The sequence below is a fragment of the Lepus europaeus genome, chromosome 1 (genome assembly GCF_033115175.1).
Source record: "Lepus europaeus isolate LE1 chromosome 1, mLepTim1.pri, whole genome shotgun sequence".
Classification (NCBI taxonomy): domain Eukaryota; kingdom Metazoa; phylum Chordata; class Mammalia; order Lagomorpha; family Leporidae; genus Lepus; species Lepus europaeus.
This window is the reverse complement of record NC_084827.1, coordinates 104,892,529-104,906,343: the sequence shown is the minus strand read 5'-3', so window position 1 is coordinate 104,906,343 and position 13,815 is coordinate 104,892,529. Positions and strand designations below refer to the sequence as shown.

Genomic DNA, 13,815 nt, shown 5'->3' with positions numbered 1-13,815 from the left:
GCTGGGTTCATTAAATATATCCATTTGAAGGAAAAAAAATCTAGATTAACTCTCTAAGACTAAGAGCTTAAGGAAAACCAGTATAGAGTAACAGTTCATAAGATTTTTCCACTAGTAAAAGAGGTTAAAATAATGACTTCAATGAAGCTGCAGATACTGAGGCAAAATATGAGTGTGATGTTTTGCCAACCAGTTACTGAACTGTTTCAGACTTAGTGTCTTGTCTTTCAGCAAATATTTTGTTTTATTCACTTTACTATCTTGAAATGAAATGCAGAGATAATCTAACACATTTCTAAAAGACCACTTCATTCCCTAACTGTTATATAAAGGAGAAATAAGAAGAAAGTAGTTCATAATAAAATGAAATGTATTCTAATATGCTAGTGTTCAAACATAACTATACTAAAAGACAAAATGTAATAATCAGACATGAAAAAAATTGGCTTTAAAATCATTAAGAAGTTGAGAAAACATTCCATATAATCATTGGATAACATGTTAAAGCATGTCTATGGATGGATAAAAAGTAAAAGCCACCTTTGGAGTCAATAATAATTGATTGATTGATTGTACGTGAATTAATGGAAAATAACCAAAATTAAATTATGAATAATGTACTAAGAAAAACTGAGGAGAAATGAGCTGACCTTTACTTTAAAAAAAAAAGATTTATTTATTTATTTATTTATTTATTTACTTGAAAGGCAGAGAGAGAGAGGGAAAGAAAAAATTGTAATATCCAAACTCCCCCATCGTTCTGGGAATCAAGAACAATTCTCTGAATGTCCACTAAGATGAAATACTGCCATAGGTGAGATTATGTTTTCATAGGTGTAGCCAATTCAGTGGTGTTTATTAGTCACAAGGGCAGAGTAGATTAACAGTGTCTTTTTGCCTATTAGCATCATAAATAATCCATTTTAAAAGCTTTTATTTATTTATTTATTTATGTACTTGACTTGCAGAGTGACTGAGAGAGAGAGAGAGAGAGAGAGAGAGAGAATCTTCCATTCACTGGTTCATACTCCAAATGGCCACAACAGTGAAGTCTGGGCCATAAACTCCATCCAAATCTCCTACAATAACCACATTTTTAAACATCTGTATATACATTCTACAACCATAATCCAGTACAGAGAAGGATGATATAAAAAGAGAACTGAAGATGAACTTCAGGGTTTTAAAAATATTGAACTGTATAGTTAAGCTGTGTCACTTGTAATCCTTTGCCAGTGTCCCTGTATATTATTGAATTACCAAAGGAATGAAAAAAACTAACATTAGAATTGAGGAAAAGATAATATCTAAGAAGACTGAAGCCCTATCATATTTTATAATTATAAATATTAAGGCATAGACCTGGAATACAGTCATGGCATACTCTAAAAACAGAAATATTAGGCTATGTTGAAATAGTAAATTAATAGTGGGAGGGGATTCCTATAAAGATCTGATGAATGAGGTTTCTGTGTGAGACTTGCCTGAAGATTAAATTAATTGATGTCACTTTTCACTCTTATTTCTATCATTGTTGAATAAATAGAAAAGAGTGAGAATCTGTGTGAATGACAACACAGGAGTCAGTCTATACTTGGTGAGCCCACTGATAGTCTTCCCTGAGAAGGGCTTGTTTGTCATCAAGGGTATCATTCAGGGAATGAGCATAAATGCAACTCAAGAAGCACACTATTTGTTAAATGAACCAATACTTTATTAAAATTACTCCAAACTTTTATAATGAAGAAACATAAAATTTTCCCTGCAGTAACTGAACAAAATTATGAAGGCTGTTTTCTTAACATTGTATTTATAGACCTGAGATGATTGTTGAAGTCCAAAATATACAATGTGTCCAAGATTATTGTTAAAGTGTTTATACCTTGCTTGATGATTAAAGTATATTTTGGTCTCCAAAATGTATGAATTCCATTAAATGAAAGGGGGAAATAGTAGTCCAAGGCAAAATATTCTAACAAGCAAGTTTATTCACACAGCTTGCAATTTTCTGTTTTTTTTTTTTTTTTTTTTTCAAGAAGCAGAGTGACAGAGTAACAAACAGAGCTCCCAGCCACAGATTCATTCCCCCAAAAGACTGCCACAACCAGCAATGGGCTGGGGCCAGCAGCTCAATTCAGGTCTCCCATGTGGTTAGAAGAGACCCAACTGCCTGAGCCCTGACCCGCTGCCTCCAAGGCTGTGCATTTGCAGCAAGCTGAAATCAGAAGCTGGAGTCGAGAACTGAACCCAAGCACCATGTTATGGGATGTGGGAGCCTTAATCACTAGACTCAACGCTCACCCCAGTTTGTGTATTAGAATCATTCTCTCCGGCACAACAGAGAATGGCTGTGTAACACTATCGGGTTCTTTCTATGTTCATCTTTAAGAGCTAAATAATGCTATAATTAATAATGCTCATTGCACATAAAACTACTTGTAGTATTTCCTGACACTCTTTAGGCAACAAACAAAAGATTAGTTTCAAAAAGATGTGCTGGGTGGTCTCCTCATCCACAATTCAGGAAGCACAGGTCTTAGCATCTTGCCAAATTATCCATGTAGGAAAGAAATGTGAGAAGTGACCTGTACTAATAAACATGTTCTATAGCCTAGCTATGGCCACTTCTCTTGTAAGCTTTGTTTGCCAGAGCATTCTTCTTGTGTGGTTTTTATAGTGTTTTTGTTTTGTTTTGTTTTGTCTCTCAAAAAGTGATCAGTCTTAAATACAAATGAAGGAAAAAAGAAAGGAAAGTTTTAAAAATCCCATAAAAGATCATAGAAATTTTAATAGAGTACACACTAAAACACACACAAATAGCCTTTTGCCTTTCTTATCCTTATCGCAATTCCCTCATCTGTATTTTAACTGCTTTAGAAACTACACAGATAGTGGAAGCATATGATGAATCCTGCAGGCATGTTTATTCTTAGTGACACAGAGAGGGATGTGACACAAATTGGAAAAAGGCAAGCAATTCATTCAGAAATTTCATGATCCGTGTGATTTTAATCATAGAAAAGTCTTTTTAAAAAAAGATTATTGAATTTGAAAATCAGAGTTAGAGATGGGGGGTTGGGGTGGAGAGATCTTCCAACCACTGACTGTTTCATTCCCCAAATGGCCACAACAACTAGGGCTGGGCCAGGACAAAGCCAGGGACCAGAAGCTGCTTCCGGGTCTCCCATATGGGTGGCAGGAATCCAAGCATGTGGGTCATTTTCTGGTGCTTTTCCCAGGCCATTAGCAGGGAGTTGGATTGGAAGAGGAGCAGCCAGGACACACATCAGAGTCCATATGAGATGTGGGCTTTGCAGGTGGTGCCTTAATCTGCTTCGCCACAACACTGCCCCCTTAGGCAAGTGCTTACTTGAATAATCCCCAGATTATAAAACAAAAATAATGAGAAACCTTGAAGATAGAATTTCATCAATAACAAGGAGTAGAGTGCTTCTTTTATTTCAGACTTTAATAAAAGTAGTCAGTTTATAGCCTAGGCTGCCATTTTCTCTCTGGGTGCATACCCAAGGCCCAATCTTATCTTTGGACATTCATAAACTGCCACATATGGCAGAAGATGATGCTAAACTCTGTAATTCAGGTATCAGCTGTCTACATTTAATCACACCTGAAGGAGAGTCGCCTTCGTCATGGATCATTACAGTAGAACATTCAAGACCATTTCATTCTTCCATTTCTTTTGATATTATTCTTAAACATATTTTCCAATTTTTTAGGGCCTTTTAATCATATCAAGTCAAGCCTCCTGGGTTCCACATCGGATTCAAACCTCAACAAATACAGCACCATTAACAAGATTCCACAGCTCACTCTGAATTTTTCAGATGTCAAAACTGAAAAAAAGAATACATCACCTCCTTCTTCAGATAAAACCATTATTGCACCCAAGGTTAAAGATCGGACACACAATGTGACAGAGAAAGTTACCCAGGTAGGACATGGTTTTACTATCAGTTTCAATGGTCTCTAAGTTCTTTCTATACTATAAAACATATTCCTTTTCTTATGAATGACTAACAATAGAGGTAGGTCATTTGTTTGTACTCCTATTTACCTTGATTCATATCTTGAGACTTTGGATGACTCCTAATGTAACAGATATATAAAGATACATACTATGATTCTATCTATTACAAGGCAAAGCAAAAATGTGCAAATTTTATATTGTTCCTGTTGTTGTAGAGGTGGGAAACCTGCTATTCATCATGTTTGGATATTTATTGTTTTGCTGCCAACACTTGCATTATTAAAGCATGATTTTTTTTAAAGATAATGGATGTGTCTATTGAAGCCTTGAGGACTAATTGGGATTTAGTCTTGGCTGTGGCCTCCTTTTTTGTGCTTATTCTACTCCACAGAGCGAGATCTAAGTTGCCTTGGGAAGAAGAGCTGTCTGAGATGATGAAAAGTCAGAGTGAAACAATACATTTTGCAGGGATGATATTTTACTAATTTCAAGATTTTTGGACTAGGGTAAAAAGATACTGTCTAAGAGGAGTCCTGCTTCAAAGAATAGATAAAGATGATTTGTACTTATTATATCAAATACCAAACCAAGCAATACCAAGATTTTGCTTACAATGCACATACATTGTTTAGAATTAGTGACTAAAATTTATCAAGTAGGCAGTTCTTTACAAATAATTTACTTATTGTATTTGCTTAGCAAATCTTTGCATAAACTACTCACTAGATAAAGGAAAATGACGCCAATCTCTAAGCCACACTTTGAAGATTTTGAATTAACAAAATTTTTCTATAAATGTAAATACTACCAACAGCACGGTACTGCTGTTTGTAAATAACTTCTTATGTGTGAACAGAAATAGCCACTAAAAGACCATTGGATTATTTATAAATAAATATAAGCAGTCTATATTTATTTGAGGTGAGAAATTATACATGCTATTTCTGAGATTTAACATTTAAAATTTATGCAGTAATGAGGCCTTCTTCTCTTGGTATCTTGTTTTTCTTAAATTTAGTAAAATACATATTTAGTATAATAGGTATGATAATAGCAAATTAGCAGTCTACTGTAATGTATTTTGTATTGTCATCATTCTGATACCATTAAATTTTACTTGCAAGTGTTTTTCCTTTTAAAATCTATTGTTTACGAAAAGTGACAATTATATGTATGCATAGAAATAAGTTTCTTGAGAAGAAAGACGGGAATTATTAGGATCAGAGCCTGCAAGTAGCATAGGTGAATAAAGCAGATGGCAGAGAGCAGCAGGAATCAAAGAGACTGCAGTGAACTGCCGAGGACACGCTGCCACTCAGCACTAGCCACTTGTGGTCAGGGAGGAATATTTAACCAATGATGCTTCCAAATCTTCTAATAAAAAACTTGAAATTTAAAATAGGCCGGCGCCATGGCTCAACAGGCAATCCTCCGCCTTGCGGCGCCGGCACACCGGGTTCTAGACCCGGTCGGGGCACCGATCCTGTCCTGGTTGCCCCTCTTCCAGGCCAGCTCTCTGCTATGGCCCAGGAAGGCAGTGGAGGATGGCCCAAGTGCTTGGGCCCTGCACCCGCATGGGAGACCAGGAGAAGCACCTGGCTCCTGGCTTCGGATCATCGCGGTGCGCCAGCTGCAGAGGCCATTGGAGGGTGAACCAACGGCAAAAAGGAAGACCTTTCTCTCTGTCTCTCTCTCTCACTATCCACTCTGCCTGTCAAAAATAAAAAAAATTAAAAAAAATAAAATAAAATTTAAAATAAGCTCTTAATTTCCATAATTGACAAATTAATTAAAATTTTTCAGAACAAAACACAAGGTAAGAACTATAGACAACCAGGTGTGATGTGGTAAAGCTTTCATAGTCCACCATGGAAGCACCCTAACCCACAGTATTCAGCACATCCTCGTGTCAATAAAGAGCGATACACGCACACATCAGAGATACCTTTGCTCTGGGAACTTGGTTGGCCCCATGCGACAGGAAACACATATGTAAACAGTCACAATGAAATACATCTTAATGAAGAATATAGGACCACATGCTAAGGGGAAAGTATGCATTAAAAGCAGCATTTTCAGAGAAGAAAAATATATAGTATAGTACATATTACCTGGACCTAGAGGGTTACCTAGAGAAGGGTGTAGTAATTAGTGTTTAAGAGTGTAAATCAGAGTCACAGGGAATATAAGTCTGGCTAAGTCATTTATTGTGTGCCATGGAGATAGATGGCATTTATTTTGTGACATTGAAGCAGGTTTTAGGGCTAGCAAAAGTCATATTTTGCCATCTTGATATAAAAATCAAGTAGAACAATGGTTGGAAAGTGCTCATCACAATGCTAAGTACATAATAAGCAATATCAACCTTTATTATGGTTTTTATGTTCTTGTGTGACTTCACAAGCTCCCAAACTCTCCTCATCTTCTCTTTTCATCATTTTATTCTTGCATCCCCAGGGCTTCATAAAACATTTGGCAAAGGAGAGTTCATCAAATATTTGCTGAATGAATGATGGAATTTCCAAGGAAAAGGATGTGGATTTCACATAGAAAAAGCTGGAAGAACAGAGATATATAGGCACAGATTCACATATCTTATAACAGTGGTTTCCTGGGCCATTGTGAGGCTAGGCTGGGAACTTTCCCCTCTAGATGATTCTATCCCATTTTTTTTTTTCACATAAATGCCTTAGCACTTTCAGGAAAATGCATCAGCTTCCATCAGAAGCTTGACATTCTCTTAATGCCTGATGCTTACCTTTAAAGAAATCACTGTGTGTTTTATATTTAGCCCCATGATATTAGGATATTTATGTTAACATTTTAAGAAAGGTTATAAATTTTTATGGTAGACCACATGTCCCTCCAAAAGACATACATTGAAACCTAATCCCCAGGGAGATGAGAACTTTGAAGGGTTGTTAGGTCAGGAATGGGATGAGTGCCCTAGTAGAAGAGGAGCCAAAGAACTTTCCATTTCCCTTCTGCCAAGTAGGACGCAGTGAAATGATGGGCGTCAGTCAAAAGGGAAGCAACTGAAAAGTGGAGAGGCAGGCTGCATTCATTGTTTGTACAACTGACAGCATTGCCTCTGCTCTTGGCCATGCTTTCTTCCTGGCTGACTTCACACTCCAAGTAATTGCGGCAAATTCCTCAGGTTCTCCTGTCTCAGGATGCTCACAGCTAATGATCTGGTGAATAGGGCTTTACCTCCTTCAACATCCAAATCATTCCCATCCAAAAAAGACTCTGGCTGGCTAACTCTGGTCCTGTGACCATTCCCATACTGCAAGGTGAAGCCCTTTGACTGACATCAGAAAAATGAGTAGGGAAGGGGAACTTCTAAGGAAATAGAACCAAACAATGGTGGCCCATTGCAAAAGTGAAGATAGGAATTCATATCAATGGCATCAATCATACACACACACACACACTCACAGAATATGTACTGGATAGATTCTAGTAACACAAAAGTATAGAAATTAGTTTCTATTCCTATGTATAAGACATAATAAATTACCTGGAGAATGACTATGTAGCAATAAATAATAGCATTTACAGGTATTTATGTAGTAAATGCTACAAGATTCTATCATGTGAGTAAATTTAGTTTTCATTCCCTTTAAACCCAGTATTGGTTAAATTATGACCAAATAGTTTCACAAATTGGCCTCTATTACTTAAGAGAATATTTGGTGAATTCAGTGGGAATCCACATCATCAGAAAATAAGATGCATGAAGGGAACTAAATGAAGCAGTATATTTTCATCTAGCAAACAGAAGAGAAAAAGCAATTTACTGTTAGTACACAGTGTAATTTTCACATAGCTTTATCAAGAATAAGAAAATTAGTTTAAACTGTAAACACAAAATGACTTAGGTTATAGAAAGAAAAGTCTGTATGTTTCAAAAGTCATATAATCTGTAAATCTATGTAGAATTTTAAAGTCAAAATTGGTCCCAGTGTTTCATGAAAATACATCATTGACATGAAGACATAATCATGGTAAATTTAATAATAGCTGACATTGATCGAACATTTATTATGTACCAGGCTCTGTGATAAGTGGCTTGGTGGATTATCAATTTTAATCTACATGACAGTTGGTACTATTATTACCATCTGCATCTCATAGAAAAGTTAAGTTTGGAGAGATGAAGTAACTTGTCTAGGACACGTAGTAAATGGTGGAACAGCCTTCAAACCAAGGTCATCTGACTCTGAAAGTGAAGTTATTAGTTCTTCATCTGTCCCCTTAAAGAAGCCATTTTATTTCTCTGTCTCTTAAATCTTCTCAGAAGTTATCATGACAGTTGGACCTGCCTGTAGTAATTGGCTGTAGGGTCAAAAGTCATAATTTGAATGTTCCGTAACAGCTAATCAGAGAAGGAAAGCCAAAGAAATAGGGAGGAGAATATGGCAGATTTTCTCCAAAGCAGTTCACACTCATCACAAAGACCATGGAAACCATCCATGACATGAAGCTTAAATCAGAATTACCCCTTGTTTAAATTTACATCTCATCTACTTTATGTTAATTTTACATTAACATAATGACATTTGTTTTGTTTTTGCTTTCGTTCATTTGTCACACAGTTGCAGGAAAAGTAAAATTACATCGATATTACTGACATAAAGAAGAGCTCAATGATTATAGCTTTTTACTTTCTATTGATCTTTATCTATTTTAAATATATTCATTCTGTACTCATTGTGATCTAATGCCTCTCAATTTATACTTAGTCCTGATGGAAAACATATAACTATAATTCAGTATCTCTAGGAATAGAAAGTCAGGTCAATATAGAACATCTATTTATTCTTATTACTTAATATTTAAAATTATTTATCACCTCAGCCTTAATAATATAAAATATTTTTTCATGTTCTGTAATTTCTACAAATCTGATAAATTCAGGCCTCAACATTTTCAATGACAGAAACTGAAAAAGTCTTATAGACACAGCTATAAATTCAAAGCGGTTTTCTTATATAGTGATGCTTTCCAATAATAATATCTCAGGTTAAAAATTATACTTAACTAATTTTCAAAACCTATTTTTATAAAGATTCATTGTTTCTTCATTCAAAATTATAGAAACAAAATTCACAATGTTTCTACAGTATGATTGGTATGTTTTCCTTAACTGTATTTCAAATCTAAAATAATTTAACTACCATGCAAACCTCAATAAATCTGTACAGAATATCTGCCAGAAATAGTGATAATCGCAAAGTTCCATATTAAAGTGAAATATAGTGCAGGAATACAAAACTGATTCTGAATATTTTAATTCAATATGACATTATTTCTGCATCCATTCTCTTGCTATCATTTATAGAACATCATCAAACTTGGTTCAGCAAAACAGAAATTCCATCCTTTTTTTTCTCTGTATTCTCGGTTTAATCTATAAATTATGTGTATAAAGGCAGATTGAAATAAAGAGCAATGTACTTGAATGCTATGAGATGCAGAAAGCCCAATCGTCAGAGTAATTTTGGATTCAGTGTTTGTGAGGACTTGCTAAATGCTATGTGTATTATCACTGATACAAGAATATGAAAATCAAGGTTATTGCCATCAATCATCTTTGAATAAAAAGCTTTGAGCTTTAGGAACCTAGACTATGTTTTCTAGTCTTCTCTGCTCAATAACGTAATGCTTTATAATCTAGTCAGTGAAGAGGAAGAGATAAAAAGTGACACTGCGTATGTGAGTAGTAAGTGATTAGTGCAAGCAAAATGAATGCTATAAATATTAAATATACAATAAAAGTTTTTATTATTTCAAAAAAGAAAGTGTAGAATTTTTAGAAAGAAACTAGTTATTTTTCTACTTTGACTAAATGCTATGTGCATATTAATACTTGCAGTCACTTGCAAGTGACTGTATTTTCTAAATTTTAAAACTTCATTTCATTCTAAATATCTTAATTAGTTCAAGAATCACACATCCATATTCCAGATGATAAATAATATATCCTTATGAAACACTGGTAGCTGCTGATAAAAGTCATAACTTATAGGTAAAGCATTTATGTATGATTGCATCTTTTTAAGATTTATTTTATTTATTTGAAAGATAGAGTTACAGAGAGAGGTAGAGACAGAGAGAGAGAGGTCTTCCATTCACTGCCTCACTCCCCAGATAGCCGCAATGGCCAGAACTGCGCCAATCCGAAGCCAGGAGCCAGGTGCCAGGAGTTTCCTTCAGGTCTCTCACTTGGGTGCATTGGCCTATGGACATAGGCCATCTTCCACTGCTTTCCCAGGCCATAGCAGAGAGCTGGATTGGAAGAGGAGCAGCCAGGACTAGAACTGGCACCCACATGGGAAGCCAGTGCTTCAGGCCAGGGCCTTAACCCACTGCACCACAGCACCGGCCCCTGTATGATTGCATCTTAAAAGCACCTATTTGATTTTTGTGTGTTCATTCCACATTTTTAAAGAAAGGAAAAAAATTCTTCCTTTAAAAGCTTTTCAGCAAAATAAATCAGGTTGAAAATAGATGCTTGAAGTAAAGGAACTAAAACATGAGTGGTCATAAGAGACAGGTAAAAATAATTTAGCTAGGAGTCCATAGCAATAGCCTGGTTGCTACAGCAACAGAGATGCAAGAAGATTGTGTATATCTGTTGCCAAGATGGTTCAGCACTCACCTCCCACCTTACCAGATAGTGTGATCCTGGAAATAAAAAAACAGATCCCAGGTCAGAAAGGAAGCACAGAAAGGCATTCATGGGCTCAGTTGCCCTCATAGCCTAGTGTCTCAGACAAACACCTAGTTCAAGGTGGATTGTCTGATGAGAGTGGGTGGAAGAAATAAATTATTTTTGTTTCATAGCATGAGATTTAAACAGAAGATTTTTATCAGATCACTACACTGGAGTGGTCACTGTATTTTCACATAGCCAAGAAGCCCAAGACTTTGTAATGTTAAGTGATGGTGAGCTATTCCTTGCATTAGGAAGTAAATTCAACCATAGAGTATTACTTAGAAGGAAATTCAAAACAAGTAAAACGAATAAAAATGTCTCATTGATTATCTTGGTGGTGAGTGCGTAGATAACATATTTTCCATTCTACCTCTACTTCTCTATATTTTGAAGATCTCATTTATAGTGGGAAATACACAGTTAGATAATAAACCCCCTAAAACTCAAGTATTTCTAAAGAGTTCATTTAAAGATTAGTTAATGTTGACAGAAATTTAAAATTCAAAGGGAATCCCCATGATTTCAGTTCTTTGAATTGATGGAATTATCTGGAACAAATCTCTCATATATCTCACTCTTATTTCTCTCTCTCTATTTCCTACCACCTCAGAAATTAAATGTTTTGGGGGGCTTAAGATTTTGAATTTTTAACAAACCCCATCCCGTTTTTAACCTCTATTCTCACATTATTAAGATCAGGCAAACGTGGGAAACATGAACATGGCCCAATCCTTTCACTTTGTGGTTCAAAAAGCTGGAAAAGGGATCCAGTGTAGACCTAAGCTCTCTATTACTACAACGGTTATTATAAATTGTATCTCTTTCTATAGATTTCTTGAGCAGTTACATGGCTCAGCATTATTACCATCTAGTGATGTTTTAATTATAATATTTTTATAAATATTAAAAGCCATTTAAATAATCATATTGGAGAAAGATTTATTTGTTTAATTTCAATTTATCTGAAAGGCATAGAGACAGAGAGAGAGAGATACAGAAAGATATCTTCCTTCTGCTGGTTCACATCCCAAATGCCAGAAACCACTAAGGATAGGCCAGTCCAAAGTGGCACCTGGGAACCCAGTCTTGGTCTCACACATGGGGCCCATGGACCCAAGTACTTGAACCAGCACTGCTGGCTCCCAGGATGCACATTCACAGAAAACTAAATCAGATGCAGAGACAAACATGTAATCAGACACTGTGACTTGAGACACAGTAATCTCAAGTGATATCTTAACTGCTAGACCCAGTGCCTACCTCCAGTGATGGAACCCATTTTTAATTGTTCATTTGTTTACATATAATACCTCTAGATATCCTAAGGAATTTCTGTGGGAGGGAAGGTATTTGGGATACTGGCATACAAAAAATTGCAATAGATGATGGTAAGCATTGCATATTCAACTCAAACATGATGGGAGGGGGAAGCCATTGTAATCCATAAGCTGTACACTGGAAATTTATCTTCATAAAATAAATGTTAAAAAAAAGAAATTATGAAACTTTTTCAAAGAAAGAAGATTGGGACATGGGGTAATTGTGGCTAGGAAGGGATTGAATGTGTAATAGGAACAGGTTTTTTGTCCTTTTCTCAATGAAGTGAACTAATGCTTCTTTTCAAACTATGTACCAAACATAGAATACACCTTGAAGGAACTGAAGAAAATACATTTATGTCTTAAATAATACCAGTTACAAGTACACCTGTGTTATAAAACCTACTTCTTGGTCATCACTTACGTAGAAAGGCAAAAAAGTGAAATGCGAGTAATGGAGAAAATAATTAGTCTAACTCTTTACCCTGAGAAGACCATGGTTAAAGTTGACCCTGTGTTATATTTTAGTGAACAAATAGTCAAGAAAGAGATTTTTTTTTCTGCCCCTTTGTCCCAGTGATGTGAGGTTGGTGATATTAATGAATGTTGTTTTGATGACCTGGACAGAAGTGAAGTGATCTGTTGTTTGAGGAGATCCAGTTCACATGACCATGTTATTTCCATACTTCTTAGTCCCTCTGTTGGTCTCCTAGTTCCTTACCAATGTGGCAATAAAAAAAAAAAAAATAGAGGCTGGTGCTGTGGCACAGCAGTTTAATCTACTGTCTGCCATGCTGTCATCCCAGATGGGCCCAGTTCAAATCCCAGCTGCTCCATTTCCAATTCAGCTCCCTGCTAAAGTACCTGGGGAGCCAACAGAAGATGATTCAAGACCCTGGACCTCTACAGCCACCTGGGAGACACAGAAGAAGCTCCAGTCTTCTGGCTTTGACCTGGTCCAACCCTGGCCATTGTGGCCATTTGGGGAGTGAACCAGAAGATGGAAGATGTCTCTCCCTCTCTTTCTCTCTCTCTGTTACTCTGCCTTTAACTCTCTGTAACTCAGGCAGAGTTACAGACAGTGTGAGAGGGAGAGACAGAGGCAGGTCTTCCTTCTGCTGGTTCACACCACAAGTGGCCACTATGGCCAGAGCTGCATCGATCCGAAGCCAGGAGCCAGGTGTTTCTTCCTGGTATCCCCTACGGTTTCAGGGGCCCAAGCACTTGAGCCATCCTCCATTGCTTTCCCAGGCCACAGCAGAGAGCTGGACTGGAAGAGTAGCAACCAGGGCTAGAACCGACGCCCATATAGGATGACGGCGCCACAGGCAGAAGATTAACCTAGTGTGCCACAATGCCAGCCCAGAGATAAAATCTTTCAAAAAATTGAAAACAATCTCCTACCAGGTCAAAATCCTGGTCCCTGTTGATTCTTCTCACATTTGAAGTAGAGTCAAGCTGATAAACCCTAATACCATCATTAGGAACACAACTTTAATTTTTGGGTCATGGAAATACAGCTCAGTAAGACTGAGTGAATTGAGTCAAAATGTAAAAGGAGCATGAAGCAGATACTCTTTTTAACTCTTTGGTTGATGGCCAGCCATCAATTCAGTAGTATAAACCTACGGGTGATAAACTGTCATTTGTAAATGATACCCATAGTTATGTCATTATGCATGGGTTTATATTGGAAAATTGTGATTTAAGGTCCTTAAATTGTTCTACCTGCAGAAATCTGAATTACCACAAAAGTTTATTACTATATTACCTCTCATGCCCTCTTG

At 36.4% G+C, this 13,815-nt stretch overlaps 1 protein-coding gene across 1 annotated transcript in view; it reads left to right on the top strand.

Moving 5' to 3' along the window:
* Positions 1-13,815, top strand: part of KCNH7 (potassium voltage-gated channel subfamily H member 7) — a 526,117-nt gene that overhangs the window by 392,084 nt on the left and 120,218 nt on the right. The window contains exon 6 of the mRNA XM_062200019.1: positions 3,738-3,952. Coding sequence (XP_062056003.1) covers positions 3,738-3,952 — 215 coding nt within the window. The remainder of the gene's footprint in view (positions 1-3,737; positions 3,953-13,815) is intronic.